Consider the following 22,892-nt stretch of genomic DNA (forward strand, 5'->3'; position numbering starts at 1 on the left):
CTTAGTTCCATGCTTCTTTCAACCCAGGACATACAAGAGCAGAGGGTTAATTCAGATGAAATAAGAACAGATGTTCTTCGAGTGCAAATACAGGAAGGAACAACTCCTACCCCACCCCTGTATCATTGGGGAATTGTACAGTGATTGTCAGGGTACTTTGCTTCATCTTTAACTCTCAATGGTTAAGATACTGCATGCTAGAAAACTTCTAAACCATATTCTCATACCTGGAACTCACCACACTATAAGATGCAAAATTCAGCACAGGTTCCCCAAAATATTCACTGAATCAATCTGTAAAGCTGCAACTAAGTTAGTTTAGGGTGGCTTCTGGTTTCACACTGAAACAAGGAACACTTCAGCTATTTTGACAAGAAGCACAACCACAGCAAAAGTCTTCAAATAAAGTTCCAAGCTGGAAGCAAGCTTTGCAGTAAGATTCCATCTTCACAATGGGCTAAACAATCCAACTTCTTTTTCCCCCCGCTCATGAGCTTTGAGCAGTTTCACATACTGTAAGATGGTCTGATCTACCTTTGCAAGTCTAGACCATGGCTAGTTCCAACTGCATCTTGTTTTGAGGGTTTTTCAGTTTTTGGGTTTTTTTTAATAACTCCTCCAAACTCAATTACTAGAAAAATCACATGAATTTACAACAGAAACAATAGTTACTGCTGCTTTTGTGGTTTGAACCAGCTGTTTTTAATGGTTTTCAAGTGCTCCCAACTGTGTAAAATATACTCCAAAGAAAGAACATCTAAAGTCACCAAATTCCTACTGAACATCCAATTACAACCCAGCAGCAACAAGCATAATGCAAAATGACCTGTGCTCCTAAGGCTGCTAGATCTCTAATGAGTCTCACTGGGAAGTTATGCTCTACTGGGAACTTCTTCCCAGCATGCCTGTCTGAAGACAGCCCTTTAAATTTGGTAAAGACAATGGGTATTATCCCAATAAAGCTATTTAATACCTAGATGCTACCACTTTCTTCCTCTAGCCAATATGTTATTGAATCCTCTGAATGTTTTCCTCTTCTCAGGCTGAGGGGCTGGTACATTCTCAGCACTTGAATTTCCACGAGAGACCAAATCTTCCTTGCTGAACTTGCTGAATGCTCACATTGAAGCCAGCGAGGTGAACGAGACTTGGCCCAGTACATTACAGCTTCACTGTCATGTGATATCAAAGAGATCCAGACCAACACAAAATGGGGAGGTGGGTGGGAAACCATTGAATGCAACAGAAGAGAGATGGGTTTATTTTTAATCCTATTGTTCATTTCACGTGCTACGCTGTTTGCATAGTTTCTAAAGCTGCTGCTAGAGCAGCAAGTTGCACTGTATTTTTTACAGCTGCTATCAGTCTCACTGGCCTGGGTATAATCCCCCAAAATTTAACTATTACATAATCATTAACAAACATCAGTTTTTTGACTGTGGCACATTATTATGAGTAAAATCTCTCTCCTATTAAGTGGTGACCTAAATTTTCAAAAGTGACTAATGATTTCAGATGCTTCTTTCTGGGCACCCAACCTGAAAGGTTATGATTGTTCACCCATCCACTGGTGAACATCCATTCAGGTCCCTCTGAACTGAGTCAAGCCAATTATTCAAAAAAAATGTAGTACCCCAGATCAGTAGAAAATCTAATCTGCATAATTGATATGTATTCTGTCTATAGTAGTGACATCAGGACTCCCAGTCAAAAATTAGGGCTCTGTTCAAGCAAACACCCAAGACAATAAGTGATGGACTGTATATATCCCAGATTGGCAAAGGGCTAATGGAAGCCTGTGAGCTCAATTAGCTTCGTGGCTGCATCTAGGGCGCAAGTCAGGGAGTTGAGTTATCAGGCATAGCTGTGAGGGAGTTAACTGCCTTCAGAAGGGGGCCAGAATATCTCAGTGGGGTGAAGGCACAGGCCTAGGCCAGTTTGTTGCACAATGGCAGTGGACCTAGTTACATTGGGAACTGCAAGATATCCACACACACCCCCCCCCCCCCCACTACCACCACCAATGGCTGGAGAGCCACTAAGGGAACAACTAGATTTTTGGGGCCACAAATGACAAAACAGGCACAGGAGAACAGGTTAATGACCAGGGGGCCAAGGGAGGACACCAAGCAAAAAATTCTAGCTGCCACCACCACCAAGGGTTCCACCCTTGAAGAAGAGGAGGTCTGAGACCTTACTGAGTGAGACTGAGAAGCAAGAGGTGTCCAGGAAGCTCAGGTCTGATATGGATACATGTTTGGTTGGGTGATGGGTTAGGTTTGGCTGGGTTGGGTGCCCCCCCACCTTCAGCCCTGCTGATAGACTCCAGGGAAAACCCCCATTTTTTTTTACTCCAAAAAGAAAAGTGGAATTGAAGAGGCACCCAGGAAGGAAAGCTGTGGCAAGGAAACCTGTTTGCATGGGATGTCTGAAAACGATGAAAATCCATAATGCTGAATGATAAAGGGGGCTAACCCAAGCAGTGGGTCTTTTCCATACAGTCCCTCTCCAAAGAGCTTATAGTGCTTAAGAATAGCTGCACTTCAGACTGAGCCCACTGGTGGGCCTGAAGTAGCAAGTCAGAAGCATCTACTACCTAGGCAAACCGTTGTTTCATACAAGCCAGAGTATTCTCCCATAAGAGGAGAATACTTCAAAAACATCACTTGTGACATTCTTTAATAAGTGAAGGGGGGTAGGGGAATCTGAGGCAGGGTTAGATACCAGATAAGATATGGCCCTGCTGCAGGTCTGCCACTTAACTATTTTTTTTTGTGGCACTCAGTCAATGCAGGCTATGCAGTTTTGAGAATCCAGACTTTGATGCAGTAAGTAATGTTTGACAGTACCTCATCCAACCCCCTATGGTTTGCCTCAATCCCCTCACAATTTAAAGGCAAGAAGTGAATCTTGTATTATGAGAAAAAACAGATGCACATGGTATTAAAGGAGAACCTCTGTGTATATACAACTCAGAAATGAAAGTTAACTCCCTTTCAAGCTGCCACATCTTTTGCCACAGCTATGGATATTTTTTATAATCCAAGCTTTGAAAGAAGAGGAGAATATGTTTCATGAATTTTTATAAGCTCAGCTTCCTTCCTGCTATTTTTTTATACCAGCAGTGTGACAAGCTCCATTCTTGCCTGATCCACACCCCAGATCTTAAAATATACCCACATTACAATGCATGGCACACACACCCCCTCCCACCCCCCACCCTCCCAAGGGAGGCTTAGTTAAATGTCTTGTTACTTACTTGTCACAAAGGGAGTTGATGGAGCCTTTGGAACTACAGCCACACAGAAGGCAGAGCCCACTAGTTTGATTCAGGTAATAACCCTCCTTGCAGCTGTCACAAAACAGACCTGTGTAGCCCTCGTGACACTCACACTGTCCTGTTGAGGTGTTGCACTCATTCACGCTTACACTCCCGACAGAACTGCAGTTACACAGATAGCCTGCAAAAGGAAAGAGAATGTGAAACTAACATGCTCTGGTCACAAAATGAAGTATGACTATTAAATATATCTAAATAATTCCCATGTTGCCAGGAGTAAACCTGTGATCAGACTGGGGTCCTAGTTCTGTGTGTATAGCTAAAAATGGGATTGGGCAACTCATACGCAGTGCAGGACCAGAAGCCATGGTTTAAACTCATGAGATTGGCTTTAAAAATCTGAATATTTGTGAGTGCTTCACAGTTATTAATGGATTTCTCTTCCTAACGCTCCTATAAGATGAGGCAGTATTATCTCCATTTTATGGATGGGAACAGAGCACTGAATTCCCAGAATAAGGACCTAAGTATCCAAAAAGAGAAGCACGCTGCTTGCTGAACTCTTCTTCAATCCTTGACGTAAGAGTCACAGTGAGAGCTGCTTGATACTGCAAGTTTCAATCCCTGGTGCTTATTCTGGTACCTGCACAAAAGCTGGGCATCTAAAAGTCTAGCCCTAAATGACCTGCCCATAGTCGAACTGGAAAACTGAACAAATATCTGATAAGACCCAATCCACTGCTGTAAATACAATCCTTCCTCTTATTAACTAAAATATAAAACGGCCAATTTTAACCTGGGTGTCAAAAGGTGCAAGTTCACTGCAGCCAATCGAGTTATAGCAGCACTGTCATCTTATCCTGCTAGACCCATATGCACACAGCTCCCACTAACTTTGGTGGAACTTCTTCACTTTGGAACATTTCTAGACTAAGGCCAAAAAAAAGATCATACTTCCTGGTTGGAAATATTCAGTCCATACAGACATCAGTCCCTATAAATCTTTAAAAGCATTTACTGTAAAAAGAAAAGAAAATTAGCCCCAGCAATCTTTTAACCGACATCATTATTTTAGCTCCCTTTCTTTATTGGAAAATATTTGATGCTTAATAATTCAAAGTATTTATCTGCTAAGACTGAATTAAATATAAGGTTTGTTTTCAACCATGGTAAATTGATTTTCAAGGGATTTAAGCAATTCTGGATTATTGGTTAATATTTACTGGGAGCACCAGGTGTGTTTGACACTGTACAAACAGAAGAAGATGCCTTGTCACAGGAACCTGAAGCTTACTGGGACTTTGCCAGAGTAAGGAGTGCTCAAGAGAACATAAATTTAATGATATACTTCATTATTAGTATTTTACAATGTTATTGCACACTTAAGCCTCAATCCAACAGTTTGCTCCTATTCAACAAAGCACTTAAGCATGTATTTAGCTTTAGGCACATGCTTCAATCCTGTTGACTTCACCGTAACTTGATCTAACTAGCCACACACATAATTGATGTGCTGAATTAGGAAGGGTTTAAAAATGTATTTATAAATTTTGTGGAAAGGAGACTTTCCTGAAGACTACAACATACCTTTAGAAACAACAGCAGTAAGTTTATCCATTTCACAGATGAATTTACCCATTTTGTGATGGCTCCTCTTGAAATATTTATAGGATGTGAATTATAGATATATTTGCCTAATTAGCTATAAAAGTTTAAACAAATTTCTGGTACATTTTAGACTCAGTGTACAAAGAATAAAAGCATTAAAAAACTCTTCTCCAAAAAGAACCATTGAGAACCTTCTATAACCCAAATATCCAGACAATTACACTGCCAAACTATATGGTCATTAGAACATCATGCTACTCATTTATACCCATGCCAGGTTTTGGCAGTTTTGGTTTGAGTTTGAGGTTGTTTTGTTTCTTTCTTTCTTTTTTTTTTTTTTTTTTGGGGGGGGGGGGGAGGGGGGGTTGCTGTGCTTGGTTTTTGCTTTACATTAAAAAGGTCAATTTTGCATCCAGATCAAAGGCCATATTAGTTTTTTTTTTTATTCATACCCAAGTAAAACCAGAGAAACTGCACCAAAATTCATGGCTTTTCTGCATTACACAGAATTGGGCTTAATTTTCTTCAGTCAAAATTAGCCGATAAGACCAACATTATCCAGCGTAGCACCCACTCCACAATATAAACCAAATCCCACTGAATTCAAGGGATGTTGCTTCAGTTTTTACAGCATTTGTCAAAAATATTAATTACTTTTCAAAACTCATTATATATTGTCTATATTTATCCATCACAAGCTTGATAAAAAAAAGACACCAGATCAAGTTTAACAGTACTACTAAATGCTAGGAGGGCCATTAAAGTGTTGCAGAATAGAAAGACGAAGATGATATATTGCTCCACATTCAGACGATCCCATTGCTGCAGCAGCATAACGTTGTAGATCATTGCTTGCTGTTAGTCTACAAGTCTAGATTTCATATAAGACTACAGAAGTGTCCAAAACCAAATCAGCCTCTGTTTGATATTCAAACAGCTCTACAGGAAAGCCAGGGGTAGTAGTCAAATGTTTTCTCTTATTAAAAATCTCACAATCTTGCTGTCATCAGTGTAGTTGCATGAGAATACAACCTTTTGAAGCAAGAGAATTTGGACTTTTTTAACAAGCAGATATGTTTTGGCTTAAATAATGTATCTAGTATTAGTTCTGCTATTTTAAGGAATCAAAAAGGTGTCAAATGCAGGACTCTGGCCCTATCTGTTGTCCAAACTCATGCTAATGAGAAGTGATTTACAGTATTAGTTTTACGACTGAAAGGATGGACTGAGCAGGGTGCTAGCCTAGGACTCAGGGTGCTAGCTCAGGGTCAGTCCCCTCCTGTATTCCAAGATTTCTAGTGGCACCAAGTTGCTTAGTTTTTCTCAATACCCCAATTTGCCATATACAAAACAGGGATGGTAGCACTTTCCTTCTTCACAGGGATCCTACAACTATAAATACACTAAAGACTGTACGGTGCTTAAATATGACAGTAATGAAGGCTAGACAAGTACCTTTGACACATAGGTCTTGAGTACTACAACTAGAAAAAAAAACAACAAACCACATGTAAGTCATCTTTTGTGTTATATTTTAGGTCTGTACTATCAATGTTATGTCTCTTAAATCAACTTTCAAAATTACAGAAATACCACCAAAGGCTTTGCCTAAGATACTTAGTGCGGCAAAAGAGATCTGTAGTCTTTCATCAACATTTCCATACACAAAACATTTCAGCTACTCCCATTTCAACATGGGCTGTTTGTTTCACATAAATTCTGCAAAAGGGGATATAACCAGTGACAGCATCTATCTGGGTTCAAGAACTTGCAGGAGCATAATCTATATAAAAAAATATTCTTTGCTCTACTAGGTTTCATCATCACAGTACTTGAATGCCCTAAGCAATATGCAGTAAACTGTAACTGGCCTCTGTCCCATTCGGTAATTTCCTTCTTTATCCTTTCCTCTCCTGGTAGGAAAGGGCAGTTTTACATGTAGATTTTGTCCAATACAAAAAGTGGTGTATGTTTATCTTGGTAAGTGGAAGATGAATAAATTGTTCTGGGTACAACAGCCCCAATTCTCAGCTATAAAAACAGGAGTATCTCCATTAACTCCCATGGAGTTATGCAAATTGACAGGCGCTGATGATCTGACCTAGCATACGATAAAACAGCTGTAGGTACAAAACGCAGAAAGGTACACAAAGAACTTGAACAAATCCCCTATCAGCTACTGATATCAATCATACTCACAGTATACTCTTAATACACCAACCTGAAAATTATGACAGGTAGGAAGGAGATCCGGAGAGGTATCTGTCTAAGGGCAATTCACCCCAGTTGATAGTAATCAAAAGATTTCAAAGACCCCGGTCCTTCAACTGGGTACCTCATGTAGCTTTGAGACAGCATTTTGTTCAAATGTCTCATCAAATATCTTTTGCTGTCTCCCAACAGAGGAACACATGAGATGAGAATGCAGAAATGACTGTGGTTGTAGCAGGAGCAAGATTTTAGATGGCAGGAGTCTGGACTCAGAAATCCAACGAGAATTCGCACTTTTTAATCTAACACATTGAAATTGATTGATTTTGCTTTGTTAAGAGTCACCAGAAGAGCACTTAGAATAAACACAAAAAACCCTGGACTGTTTGATGCTAGATATTTTGCTTTTCAGGTTAAGTGCCCTTAACTACCCTAAGATCCTGGACAGATTGTTTGTTAATATAAAGTCATGCTGGGGCTCATCCACCTAGAAGGGCAGACCACTGTATTGAGTCCGTTATATTGACACGAACAGGAAGAATTTATTTTCCCATCATCTCTTCAATGAGACAGCATATTTGCTTTTGTAAAAGTTAGCCACAGGAAAATTAATGGAAGACAGGCAATGTGCAAATGCCTTATGTGTCTTCCATAATTTCTTAGAGAAGCTGTCATCTAAACAAAAGTCTTTGGTCCTCTCCAATCACTGACGATAGCCCAAATAGTTGGAATATCATCATTATTCAATACCCTGCCACATCTCCACACAGACTGCAGACCAGCAAAGAGGTGGAGCAGTGGTTCTCAACCTTTTTAGATTCAAGGCACTTCTGAACAGTCTTGAGGCACCCATAGATAGATTTAAGGCACACCTTGGAAAATGCCAGCTCCTAGTTTTCATTTGTTTTGCTTTGTTTTACTACAGAAAAAGAACAGGGCAATTCTTCTGTTGCAAAGAATTTAGAAAAATCACAACCCCCATGTCCCTACTTACCTGGGACACAGTCTGGGCCTGGATCACCTCTGCAGCCTTGCCCCACTCTTACTTGCCCCAGCACACTGGGGCAGCGGGGCACAGGGCAGCCAGAGATGCTCTGGCCAGGTGCCAAAGTGTCTCTCTGGAGGACCTAGCCTCTGGGCATGCTCCAGGAAGGTGCTCTACACTGCTTTTTTTTCCAGCAGGGTTTTTTTCGTTTTCTTTGATACCTGGATTTCCAGATATCAAATTTAGAGCCTGTGCTGCAAATATGCAGTGCAGGGAACATTTTTCCATTCCCAGAATAGGAATGGAAAAGCAGTCCGAGATGCCACAACAGGCACATGCATGCTCGTTTGGACACGCCCTCTGGGTTTATCGTGTGAATCATGTTTGCACACTTAACAGTGCCAGCTGTGTGGTATTCTTCAGCCTCCTTGAGAGACTCTCAAGGGCTCCCAAGGTACTATGGCACCTGCTTGAGAATTACTGCTCTAGAACAATGGCTCCCAAAACGTGGCTTGCAGACCAAAAAAGCAAGCCCTTTTCATGTGGACCGCCCCCTCAGGACCGCCCTTTTGAAATGGTCCTTTGGAAACCCCTGGTCTAAAGGAAGAAGATGGCTACACCAAGGCACTGCTACTCTATGGGAAAGGAGAAGAGCACTCTTTATGAAAAAGGCTGACTGACACAGTCCCTTCCCCCCTGGAGACAAAAGACTGACTGTACTAGGTCAAATAACACATCACATTGGCCCATACAGGATTGCTCCCTGCAGTACAGAAAGATGCCCTACAGCGCCTTCAGTCCGACAGTATGAAAAATCTAGACAGCAGCTTTAACATCAGTTTGTCAGTGTGTCATCAAAGATTTGACACTGGTGACTTGCCAGACTGGAAAAACCTGGGGCCTAATGTTAAGAAAATAAATAGTCACTGTCCTGACCGTCGTCTGGTTTGAGAAGCCTAGAATATTTCAAAGTCAAAAGAAGAAAGTAATAGTGAACAGTCTACCTTACTTTTGAGAATACAAATGTCAAAAGATGAAAGGGAAAAAAGATCCTGGAACATTATCTCGGCCTCTGACCAGACCCTATCTGGGTGCAGAGAACCTTTCTTCTATTCTATCAGGCATACATTTTGTTTTTCAACATAACCTTCAGAAATACCTGAAAAATGAGCTTTTTAAGTGTAAAGGAATTAACAATGAGCAGGAAAGAAAGAAGACACTAATACTTCAAAGTAATGATCTTGATCCTGAAAGGGTCTGACCCTGCCAGTTGCTCCATGCTGGGCAACTCGGTAGCAGGCTGATGTTTTTTGTAAAGGTATATTAGATTGTAACACTAGCACTGCAAATGGACAAGGCACTGCCACAGGATCCAGAAGCCCTCGCTCTGTCTCCAGTTCTGCAACAGAGATAGACGAGATAGATGAGACACTTCATTGCTATGCACATCAGCAAAACAGGGAGGTTTTTTCCCTGCATGCTGTGCAGCACAGCACATTGTTGGAGCTGACAAATAACACTTCCTACTTCATGGGGGGTGCTGAAAGTTTTAATTTATTAATCTCTCTAAAGCACTCCAAGACCCTTGTGTAGACAGCATTATGAAACTGCACATCATTCTGACAACCAAAAAGAAAATGTGCTGTCTTCATGAATTGTATCTTAACCTTTATTTTTCAATGCTGGATTTTTAGGCGATGCAGTAAAAGAAAAGATTTATGCCACCATAAGAGTGGACATAGTGTATGCAATATTTCTGGAAAGGGGCTGCATTTAATATGCCATTTTAATTTGTGCCAGACCCAAATCAGATAATTATTATGCAAAATTCACAGATTACCAATAGAAGGAGAATGCCTATTACCTCTATTTTTTATTATACTGGGAATGTGCCACACTTAGAAAGCAATAAGAAGCTCCCCTTAGCAGCGCCAGTATAATTAAGGATCTGCTAAGATTTACAAGTCAGCCCTTTTATAAATCACAGGGCATCTTGCTCAGCAATTGCTCAGAGCCACAGTCCGCTTCAATCAGTGGCTGAGTTCAAACTGATCGGCATTGCATAACATGAGCCCCTGCAGTAAAAAACAACCAGTTCCAACTAACTCATGTCAGAGCCTCTTAAAGGTTCACATGAAGCCATAATTCCACATTCCAGTTTTCATACAGATACAGGCAACAGGAGAGATAGCACCAGTTCTGGGAAGTTACAGAAGAACCAGCCAGACAGGGTATAGCAGTATCTGCCACGATGGCTTGCAGCTTCCCATCTCAGTCTCCACTTGTGGCAGCTGTGGCAGAGGATTGGCTGTTTGCAGCTGTCGAAGGTCAGAACACCACGGTTTATCAAATCTCTCCTGCCATGTTTTAGATGGAAGAGGATATCTTATTGTACTCAGGAGTAATTCTGACGATGCATCAGATGTGGAGACAAACTCCCCTCTTCCTTCAGCAGGGCTGGGACTATCACAGCCATGGGCCACTGGAGGCTGCTGGCCTGTCTCCCTAACCCAGGAAAGACTAGGCAGATTCCCAGAGTCTTGCTCACAACCTTTTCCTCAGGATTTCGTTTATTCTTAAAAACACAAAACTTGCAAAATTTTAAGTAGCTTAAAAATGAATCAACTGCTCAGTCCTTCCATAGGCTCTCTGCGTAGGAGTCAGCCTGGTCTGTGCAACTATTTCCCCATCTGAACTCTTTCAGCCTTTAGAAGCATCTCACTTGACCCCTTACCAGCTGGCTCTGTTAATCCTGTCTCCCAGCATCAACAACCTTTTCCTACAATGGAGCTGTGCCTCAGAATAAGGCTGACACTCCTCAGTTCCTTAAAAAGAGGCAAACCATGCTGTGACTGTCACCAGTGATATCAGAAAACAAAGCTACCCTCAAGAGAAGGAGTGTGCCAGAGTGAGGCAGACTGGACATCCACCTTTCAAGAGTGTGTGCAGCTGAAGCAGAGCTTGACAAATAACAAAAATAAAATGTTCACTTGAGCTTTTCTTTAAAATGAACTGACATCAGCCAGACTCCCGTCCTTTTTGTGTTGACTTCCTGGGCACGCTGGAATGTTTGAATTTTGCTGATACAAGTGTTTGCAGAAAGCACTGTTCAAATCCTCCCAGAAGATTGTGCATTGAAACAGAAAGTTATATTTGTATTCTGTAGGCCAAAAGTGCTCTCATCCAATTGGGAACCAGACAAAACATCTTGCAAGTTATGCAACCAAACTGACTTAATTTTGAATACCTGCCATCAGGCCAAAGAATGAAAAATTCAAAGATATATTTGTCTACACTGAATAAATGTGAGTAAATACTAAGCTGCTCATGGATATTCAACCAATAGGAAAAAAGCTGAATGGTCAAAAGTTCTCTGGAAATTATTTCACTCTAAGGTGAAGTTTCCCAGCTTTCTTCTTAAGTTTTTAAATGAATGAGGCCAGTAAGTCAAAACGTAATTAAAGACCAATAGAGATACTGGCATTCAGAAGATAGGTTCTTTCTGCTCTTTGCTACCTGGTTCTGACTTCAACTTCATAATGTGAGAAAAAATGGGTATAAATGTAGGATCAATATTCTGCAGCAGGGAATCAGGCAGAAGAGACTAGAACAGCGGCAGAAGCAGTTCTAACCAGGATATGCAATGGTGTCTGGAATGCAGTTCCGAGTTAAGATCTGGTTATATTGTAAACAGGTGCTGAGCTAAGGCTCCTGGACATGTACACACCCTGTAGGTGTTTGTGGTTCACTATCTCCCAGATTAATAGCTGATGCTGCTTAGTGTCACTTCAAAGTCTGTCTTTGTCCAGGTATGGACAGCCAAGGAAAGGAGTGTATGCTACACAACAGTGCCTTCCCCACAACCACTCCCAGCTGATGAACTGCCTTTTGCTCATGAAAGGAAAATGCCCTTCATTCTGAGCTAGTGGAGTACAAGAGCAATCTGCTCTTAAAATTACAAAACACATCATACTACGCATCTTCCAAAGTCATCAACTGCACTTGTACACAAACATTCAAAAGCCGATTGAGCACAGAAATATAAGAACCTTGATTTAGAAAGGACTTCCTTACATTTACATGTTGCCAAGTTTACCAGCATGATCCACGTTTTGAATTTGAGTTACCTAAAAGTGGTTCAGTCAAGGATAAGACTAATGCTCTGAATTATTTGTTCACATCCATTTTAACCTATGCTGTTTAAGAGTTCAAAAGAGATCGCTAAGTACATATTGTTAGGCATGATTTCTTTTTTCATATAGACCATTTAAACAATGAATGAATAATTTAAAATAGCTGCAATGGTCACAATGAGCAGAGCAACAGAATATACAATAGGCAAACAAGAGTATTTAAATACCCGATTTGTGGGAGACACTTGAAAAGGATTTAAATCATGAACAAAACTGTCTACTGGTTATGGAACTGATATACAAAATCTCGGATGCATGATGTGGGGTTTAAAGAATGCGAAGCTGAAAGAGAGAGCTCTGAAATTCAAGTGATGCTATTTATTATTCAGCTTCTAAATAATTCCAGCAGCATGGCCACTTGCTATTCTTTGGACTAGATGAAGGGAAAACACTTTAAAAAGACACTGTGATTTTGTGGTTAAACCAGTACAATGGAAGTTAGGACTCCTGCGTTCTATTTGTTGGTCTGCTGCTGTCTATAATGGTAGTGCTCAGAGCCAGAATTATTTTGATTGTGGTAGAGCCCACAAGGGCTTGTCCGTGAGCCAGGATCCCATATTGTTAGGCTGTGTACAAACAGAACTAAAAAGTCAACCCAAGTTGTAACAGAAGGAGAAATTCTGATGGATCCTCAACAGAAATACTGATGTCAGGACTCAGGCACTGCTTGGTTGAGCTAAAGCCAGAGATCCTCACCTCTTTCAGCAGCCAGCTACTCAAACAAATTGTCATACCAGTGCCCAAGTAGTCAGGCTAGATGCTGAGCAGATCCATAGTCTCTTCAGTTCTTAAACTCTTGGCAACTGTTTGATCATCTAACCTGAGCGTCTGCATATCACAGGCCATCCATGAAGCTGACGCCATAGGAATTCATCACCCATTAGATCATGGAGCTGTTCCACAAAGGCTATGCCAGCTTGGTCCCTGAATTAATTTAACACAATTTGATGATATCTGCGCAGTAATGGATTCTCTGGCAGTCTCTGGTCTGAGCTCCAGATTTGCTGCCAGATGCAATGCCATGGTATTTTCTCACCCCTCCACATATAAATTGGTGTTGTGATTCTCCCAGAGGATCTCATCATTGAAACTCTCAGCATAAAGCACAAGTAGTTCATGTGATATGACTCAATCACTGGATAATATATTAAAATATACAGAAAGGAGGGGGGGGGGATTCTATATCATTAAAATACACCCCAAAGGTAGGTTACCTATACATGTGTTGGTTCACATTCTAACAGTCTACTCCCCATCTAATTAGAATGGTCCAGCATGGCCTCATCATCATGCATATAACCCCTACGGGTTATAAAATGCCCACTGGGGTGCTTTATCTAAACCGTGTCAAACGAGGTTTAGATAAAATGTCCCATGGCCGTTTTTAAACCTATGGGGGCTTAATCCACCCGATGGTGAGGCATTTAAAGTAAAGCAGCTCCCTAGGAACCGCTCCAATTAAAACACCCCACCCCCACCCCCGAGCACATGTATAGGCACCCATAGCGGCCAAATATTCCTGTTCCTTTTCACCACATGGTATCACCAGTGAGATCAACTATGAGCCTGGAGAAAGAAACGCATTTACATCAATATAACAGACATCAGACTGATATAACAAAGGTGGTGAGAGATAACACAATATCATAACATCATAAATAAGGGTAACTACACCCAATCTTATGGAGAACTACCCTTGAAAGAATCAGGTGTAGCATTCTAAATATATATGTTAGACTAGTTTAGGTGCCTTCTGTCCATGGCAGCATCCTCTATGGGATAACTTCATGTTTCTCTGCTCCTAATTCCAGTTAATTTACATCACTATGGGCATCGTTACACATGTTCTGGGGGTAGGGAGAGGGGCTCTTTAATTAAAGCACCCGCAGCCTCCTACATTTCAAAATGGTGGTGAGGGTGCTTTAACTAAAGCTCAGTAGATAAGCTTTAGTTAAAGCGCCCCACCAGCACCATTTTGAAGTGCAGGGGTGCTGAATACACAAGACACCAAGGCATACTAATTAGCACGCTCCAGCAGACTCATTTAATCAAGTATGATCCGACACACTGTAATTACAGTGCATCGGAGAAGCAGCCCTGCATATCTACAGGTACCCTATAAAATCAAAGTAATTGTCACTGGGGTACATGTACATCTGTTCAGGACTTGGACGTTAGGAGATCAGTTCCTGTTAAAGTCAATGGGAATTAAGAGGGCTATAAGCAGCTAATGTGCTGCCATCACTTTGCTTTTAGCACTTGTATTCTCAAAGTAATAGAGATTTTACAGGGTACCAAAGCATAAGGGAAAGATAGGGAACTTGGGCCCATTTTGTGTACAAAACTTCAGAGATAATAAGTAAACTGAGGAGGAAGTGGCAGAGATGGTGGTATTTAAACGGATGCCACTTTAAAATATTTTGGAGTTTGATTCTCTTCTTTCTTGTAGTGTTGCCACCTCTCACAATTTCTGTATATATCTCTCAGTATTTGCTGTTGTGGCTTGGGTTGTAGCTTCTTGAACAACTAGGTGTGAATCTCAACTCGCTATGTCTTCCTTTACTTTCCTATGTGAAAGCACAAGTTTCCAAACTGCATGCTTAAAACTAGAGCATGTGAACAAGAAAGTAAATAAAAAGACCCAAAATGTATTTTCCCCCTATTTTTAAATATGTGAGCGAAGCTCTTCATCTTCTGGCTGTTTAGCTCACAATCTGTTTGACACTGAAGTTATACGGTGAAAGTAGTACAACCCCAGCACTCACCGATTTTACAGCAGCCTTCCCTGACTGACTTCAAATTGATATTAACTCCTGCTTTATACCCATATATCTGAAAGAAAAAAATCAGACCATTTATTTGCCACTTCTTCAAACGTTTTGATATTTCCTTTTAAATGGGAATGTCCATGTTTGGTATTCAAATGCACCTCTTATCTTCCACATGGCTTCCCCGACTTCTCATCCTACCTTCTGCCTCCTTCATCACATTAATATCTCCTTTTTCCCCCGTCTCTCAGTTCCCCCCTTTCCCTGCAGATCAGCTCTTCCACTGCTCTCCCCAGACTTGCATTGTTTCTTCCACTGAGAATTTTTTCATTAAAGTCAGAAGCAGTTGTGATGCATTCCCCCTTATCTATGCACATGCAATTTTGTCTGCCATCTTATAAGAGGTGTAAGTTCCTTAATACAAGTTGCTGATTTGCTAAACCATCCTCCTGGATCAGAAGTAATATCATTCTATCATGAGATCAGTGAAGATGCAAGTATCTGAACTTTTGAAGCAGAGCTAATCCATTTTAAAAAGTACATTAAACTTTTAAATCCAGTGGGCACAATTCTCTGCTACCCTACATGTCAGGCAGTCATTTAAAGCAGCATATAGGGGGCAAAAAAAAACTACAAAATTGGAATGGTGGTGTCAAAGGGCTTGTTTATACACAATTTTGTGTAGCCCTTACCTATATTATATGGCAAAAGTAGTACAACCCCAGTGTGAATACAGTTTACCAGGATAAAGATGTTTACATTTCTATAACTTTACTTCACTAGAACTCATACACATTTAACTTCAGCAATTTTAAATTACATACCTTAACTGAAACACTTAAATCAGTATAAAATTCAGTTTAGAATTATACTAGAACCCCTTTACACCACTCTGGCACCACTCTGTGAAGCTGCCATACAGCATGCATACAATGTAATATGCTCTCGCTTGCAAGCTGCTTTCTAACGCCAAAGTGGTGCAAAGGGACCTTAGCGTAAATAAAAATCTGGCGCATAGTATTTTACACTCACTTTGCACCAGTGTTAATGGCTACACAAGGCATAGAGCACCAAAGAATCAGGTCTGTGGATAGTAAAGACAGCAATATTGTTTGTATCAATATTGTTGAGCGCTTTACAGAAATCCTTTGTGTAGCTCCATAAAAGGATTATGTAGGTCAACGAGGGAGAGAGGAGTAAGGTTTCTTAGTACCAGTACAACCTTGGTAATGCTGTTAAAAGATTTTTTTTAAATGTTTAAATTTAAAAGAGAAGAAAAAAAGTTCAGATCAAATCTATTTCATATTATTTTGCAGGAGATGTAAAACCAAGGTGCCAATGGCTTGAAGGCATTAGAAATTCTGTGGCATTTTCATTAAGGAAAGACGGACAATTTTGGTATCTGGGCTAAATTCTAGTCCTGACAATAACACCTTAACCCTCTGAATTCCCTTTGCAGCTTCAATAGATACAATAATTCATTTTCATTTCTCACTGCACATTGCTGCTCTATGCTGTTAAGCACCAGTCCCATTCCACAAAAGGAAGTGGCTGCGCCGCAGTGGTGGCTGAATTGATCTTTCTATATCCTTTATCTGTCACAGGGATGCTATGTGCTTTAATTAGGATCTGTAAAGCCTTATGCAGAAGTGTATGATTGCTATTACTAGGTTTACAGACATTTTTACATCTTTATCGACCCCTGTGATGGAATATACCCAAGACTGTTGTAGGGCAGGAGAGAAATTTGGTTTCATTTGTTTTGAGATTTTCTAAAGACTCCTTAAGCACTCAGTACCTTCTACAAAATGTTTTCCCTCTCCTGTTCGATGCTAAACACGTTAGAAATCTGTAAGGCAGGCTTTGAGAAGGCTCATTCCCAAGTAAACAGGGATCAAAAAGGACAGACTTGCAGGTATTAACGTTGGCTTGTGAAACTAAAACATCAAACACTGTAACAACACTTCCATAAACCATCAATTCTTTTTATCTTAATATTCCTACTGCACTATGCAATCTGCTGTCCATGCAACATCAGTGGTTAGAATAAACTGAAACAGCTGGCAGAGCTGATCCTGAAGGGATCACAACACGTTCCAGTGGTTACAACCCCAGCCTGGGAATCGGGTGCCTGGACATGAGTCAGAAGGTTGCTCCAACCTGCTGTAATTACAGCACGTCAGAGACATGGCAATTACCACGTTCCAGCCGGCCTCCACATCTCATGTATCAGCGTCCCTGTGCTTCAAAATGGCAGCAGGGGTGCTTTAACTAAAGCTCATCTGATGAGCTTTATCTAAAGTGCCTCCACCACCATTTTGAAGCATGGAAATGCTGATACACAAGATGCTCCAGGAGTTTTCATTAGAGTGGCTCTTGGAGTCGCTCTAAAGGCCCCCCGCCCTCATCCCCATCCCCATGTGTAGAAGTGCCCCAGAAGATTTGGGTTCTATTCCCTGTCTCACTTTAGGCTGGTCCGGCTACAAGAAGAAGTCACATTTGCCCTGGTATAAACCATGTTGTTCCAAGACAAAGTTCAAACTTCCAGACCTCCATATCCATTATCCCAGGATAAAAGTTAAAAAAGGTTTGTGGGATAAGAAGTACTAAGAGTTTATCCCAGGACATGGTCTGTTCAGATGTACTTTGCCATCCCAGGACTGCATAACTGAATCAATGATAGAAAAGCACAGCACATTCAGCTGCTCACTAAATCCTAATTGTAAGGGTGGTGTGTCTACTTGCCAATCCCAGAATATTTGTGCTCTAGGACATATGAAGACACAACTTGACCAGAGGCAAACAAAATGTCTGTTCTTCACCTCATTCAGTCCCTCAATGCCTCAGCTCCCCAGGTGTAAAATATGTATTTCTCTTTGCCATGCCAGAGCATTATGAGAATTACATTAAAGTTTGTGAGGCACTTGGATTCTGTGGTAATAGGGCCTATGTAAGTATTTTAACAGCTAAAATTTAGCTAGCTGTGGAGGAATGCTGCTCTTCCCAAGCAGGTGGAAAAAAGGGACCATATTCTTCTGCTATTAGCAAAGGAGAGAGAGATGTGCTACAACCTGCTCCCTCTGTATTTCTCCCCTGCACTACCTGCATAGCAAATGCCCTGGCAGTGCTAGTAATAAACACACGCTTAAGAAAAGCTAAAACTTAAAACTGTATAGCTCAACAGCAGTAGCTCCCAGGTCATGTGGGAGTTCCTCCACGGTCACAGGCAATCAGGAATCTAATCAGACCACTTAAGGACAGACCCAAAATATCCCAACTCCTCCTTACAAACTGGGATGGAAATACCACCTAGTGATTCGGACAAGGGGTATGAGAGCTGTGGGTACTGGGTTCTCTGGGCATCCAGATATGATATTTATTGATATGAACTTAGGTAAGTCACACACTGTGCTTTTATTTCACCATCTGTGTATCAGGGTAAATAACCTACTTACCTCTATAGGTGTTCTTAAATGTTCGTCACACATTAGGGATTACACAGGGAAATTACCCAGTATAGTTACACTGGAACAAGTCTCCACTATAATTAGACCTATAGAAGTCCTTGTGTGGACATTCTCTTCCACCATGAAGGTGATTTTTATTGGTCTAAAGCAAAGTAGTTATTCTGGAATAAAAGAAAAATCACTGTTATGCTAGAACAGTGTTTCCTACAAGGATTTATATAACTATAGGGAGATAATTATTCCTGTATGTCTATGCTGGGAAGTTTCCCAATGTAACAAGTCCTGCATGTCCTTTGCATTTTATTCAAGAGGTGACTTAGTATAAACAGCAAAAAGATCTTAATATGGTTAGAAAAAAAAAAAAGAAGATATAGAAATATTAAATAAAACTAATGAAATACCCTAGGAATGAAGAATCAACAGCTAAAATAGATCCTTTCCTTTTAATTAATTTAGAAATAGTTTGCTGGCATTTTATTATAGCAGATTACATTTTCCTACTAATATTTCCATGAATGTCTGCAGTCATATAAATATTCAGTTGTTTCTGTTTAAAATTTCAATATTTTTAACCACCCAGTGTGTGACAAGGCAAACCAAATACTTCCATTGTATACATAAACAGTATGAGGCAAGATAAAATGTAACATTGGCAAATAACCCCAAAACAGTATTAAGCAACCCCCAGATTCTCAGCCTACGAAACGTTCAAACTGTGCTTACAAATATACTGCCTGATACCCCTCAGGAAATGTAATCACCTTGTCAACAAAATTCTTCTCATAAAAAGATCAAGGCATCTCTTATGGAAGAAGGCTGAGAATTTATTAGCATGCTTTAATTTTAGTATTTATCTACCATGTCCTAAACAAGATGGGATAAACAAATTCCATGAGTAAATGTGGACTATAATCATCTGTTAAATTCTGTGTGCTTAGTTCCCTGCAAAAAGTAATTAAAATCACAAACTTTTCCCAGTGCTTTGGGGAATTGTAGCTAATGAAAGAATGTGTTAATTTATACAACCACTTAAAATGAGCTGCAAAACCTGGAGTGAGAATGTTCCTCTCAATCATTTGTATTTGGGCTATAAAGTTTGTGCATGAATAAACAGGGAGAACACATGAGAATTAGGAGATGGGTTAAGGAGAGAAGATCTCAAGTTCAGCCTACAGCTGTTCAAAATATTTCTGAGTTTGGCTAACGGTGAATAAGCAGTCAACGCATCACCAGTGCGCATCAGGAAAATGACTCCAAGCTCTAATAAGACAAGGCTTTCTCTAGCCTAGGATCTGGAAGGTGATAACGCACACTGGGTGGGTAACCAACCAATGCATAACACATTGTCTATGCTAACCTATTAATTCATTAACTAATCTTCCAAATCTTGGCCAAGAGAAAGGTAGGAAAACAAACCCCCTTGAAACACACAATTCAAATCCCAGACTACATCAGAACTAGAGACAACCAATGATAAAAATCTTATTAAATGATCCTCATGAAATTGAGCCAAAACATAATAATTTTATCAGGCCAGCTCATTTCCAGATCTCTCCATCCCCAAAATTGGACCCAAGACCTTAAGAAAAAAAATCACCAAATAAAATGTAAGGGGTAGATGACTGAGTGACTAGATTGCTTACGGTTTAAGAATAAGCTGCAGAGGTGATGTGATATCAGCAAAGGTAATGCAGTTATACTATGTCTGAATTTAGCCTTAGGTTTCTGGAGCAAATCTAGTCCATGTTAATACACTTGAAACAGCATGCCATCTGCTAGCTACTGAGTGGCCTTCACTGGAGGGGCAGTCTACACAAGCAGATTTCTGAGCAAAGGCATGGTCTGTGATCATTTGTTTACCACATTCAAGGAAGCTGGGACTTTGTGTACATTATTTAGACTATACTAAATCAGCCATTACTAAATTTACGTTGGAAAAGAAAAGACAACTTACTTTTAACTAGGAGACAAGTGAGGTGCTGAAGCAGCTTTTCAAGTAGAGTAAAGGAGGCAAGAAACCTACATGTTTTTAGAGGCTGATTAATTTATAAAATGGATTACACAGCATGGTCGCCTGAGATAGCAAAGCCATAGCCTCAATAATCCAGGACTACCCTTCTAGTCATACGTTCCCTAAATAAAGGAGTTGGGTATTAGTCTACCTCCTAGTGGAGATATGTCTACCTTAAAAAAAAAAAAAATCAACAGATGCATCAAAAATAAGTAACCCAGCTAGTAGGTCATCAGGGAGATGAAGGAATTGCAGAATCATAGAAAACAGGCTTAGAATGGACCGAAGAGGTCACCTAGTCCAACCCCCTGATCAAGACAAGAACATCCTTGGCTAAATTATCCTGGACAATGTTTGTCTAACCTGTTCTGAGTAGAACTTCCTTCCTAAGAAAGATCTGTTCTTAACAACACGGGTTAACTAGCACAAGTTAGTTAACTTGGGTTCAAATACCAGCAAAAAACAAATTACTTGAGTTTTAACATGGGCGAGTCTCCTATTCAGGCCTAAACTCAAGTGACAAACGTAAGTTAAAATCTAGGTTCCCTTCTCTTTACTACCATTTTTAAAGCAAGGTAGATGACCTGGCTTAGGACAGTGCTTTTTGTACAGCGCAGGCACATCCATAGAGTGCTCTCTAAATCAGGGGTTGTGCACATTAGTGAAACAAAAGTAGAGATGCCTGTTTTTTTATCACTTATGCTATATCTGTTCTCTGGTTAAACAGAGGGCTTGGCTTTCCCCAGCTGGCAGGCTGGCACCTTCCCTGCAAACACTGAATTCACCCACACAAAGATTACAGCAATAACATCAACAAAAGAAAGGCAGATTCCTTTCTTAAGCCAAGACAGATCTCACCAACTCCTTGGATCACACTGCAGCTTCAGGCCTGTTTTCACTAGCCTGGAAACATGTAACTTGAAAAAATTTCCTAGAACCATCAGGTCTCAAACAAAAGTCATCATGCTAAGTGCAATTCCAGTAGAAAAGAAAACTGAGAACTCTGGTCTCATACTACCTTGGGAAACAAAAGGCAGCCAGGCATTTAAGCTATTAATTTCTAAGTAATCATTGTTAGTCTAGATAAGTTACTTAGTGAAGAAAGAAGTCACTCCTTTCTTGTTTCCTTGCCTGAAGACTCTTAGGAAATGTCTACATCAAAGGAGTATGGGAAGGCTAAGGGATGTCACAGTAAAGCACAGGTCTCACCTGCACTGTGTTCTACACCCCAAAACACATGTAATGTAGTCATCTTTGTCCAGTGTTGGGTGTGCACCAGTAAGCACTAAGAACTCAGTTGCTGTTTGCCAGCTCTGGTGCAGTGAAAGATCACTGAGATATTACCACAGGTATACTTAGCTCATAACCCATGAAACACTACTGTATCCTCATGAGTCATGACTCAAGTAAATGCAAGATATGTTGGAAGTCTCCTAAGAAAGCCTTCTTTGTTCGTTTTCTAATGCAATTTTGCTATATCGGGTGTTTCATGTAAAACTGAAAAAGGTTTTGATATTTCCTTGCAGTGGATGTCCAAACCACTTACAGTCTGCACACTGCAATTTCAAGATCTGTTGATCTTTCCTGACTTCTCCAGCTGAGTAAAAGCCTGCTTACTGTAAGTTAAGTAAGTAAGATGATTTGTGCATCTATGTCTTATGTGTCAAGCTACAAACTCCTGTGTGTAACACCTCCGAGCAGGCACAATAAAAGCTTTAGGTAGAACAGTGGTTCTCAACCAGGGTGCTGCCAGACCCCCTCAGGGTTGGTTTGTTTGTTCTTAAAGACATTTTTCCTGTTCCACGCCAAATCACGTCCAAATCCATGAGTCAGTCCAGAACCATAAGTGGCCCTACAACTGTCAAACATCCTCCACCCCCACCAGGGGTTTCAGATATTTCCAAAGTCTTTTGGCAGGCATCCTATGTGCAGGCCCAGACCTGAAAGCTTTGAGTTCAGATGCCCCCAAGTTTCGCCTGCTCTCAACTGTAAGGCCGCAGGAGCAAGCTAGGGAGGAGCCTCCCATTTTCATAAAGCAGGCTTTAAGGCTCAAAACCTCGGCGGGTACTAAACCACACCAGAAAAACAGTTATCCCCAGGAGCACTTAAGGAAAACTGCCTTCGTGGACCCAGATACATGGTGTTTCCCCTGTGCCTCAATGCAAGTGCCACCACCACTGCCACCATGGCCAGGTAAAACTGCCCCATGCGTAGGGCTGTGGCACACATGCTCTTCCTGCATTAGGGTTCTTTGATCAGCCTAAAGCAGGCAGGATAGCCGACTCAGGATGCAGTTCTTCCCTGTCCAGTCCAGGCACTCCCTCCACACTTCTTCTAGGAACAGAGTTGTGTGAAACAGTTCCATCTGG

At 40.8% G+C, this 22,892-nt stretch overlaps 1 protein-coding gene across 1 annotated transcript in view; it reads right to left on the reverse strand.

The window, feature by feature from the left end:
• The window catches only part of MEGF9 (multiple EGF like domains 9), a 91,459-nt gene that overhangs the window by 35,833 nt on the left and 32,734 nt on the right, over window positions 1-22,892 (reverse strand). Inside the window, exon 2 of the mRNA XM_019475824.2 lies at window positions 3,260-3,461. Coding sequence (XP_019331369.2) covers window positions 3,260-3,461 — 202 coding nt within the window. The remainder of the gene's footprint in view (window positions 1-3,259; window positions 3,462-22,892) is intronic.

This window comes from Alligator mississippiensis, chromosome 12 (genome assembly GCF_030867095.1).
Source record: "Alligator mississippiensis isolate rAllMis1 chromosome 12, rAllMis1, whole genome shotgun sequence".
Classification (NCBI taxonomy): domain Eukaryota; kingdom Metazoa; phylum Chordata; order Crocodylia; family Alligatoridae; genus Alligator; species Alligator mississippiensis.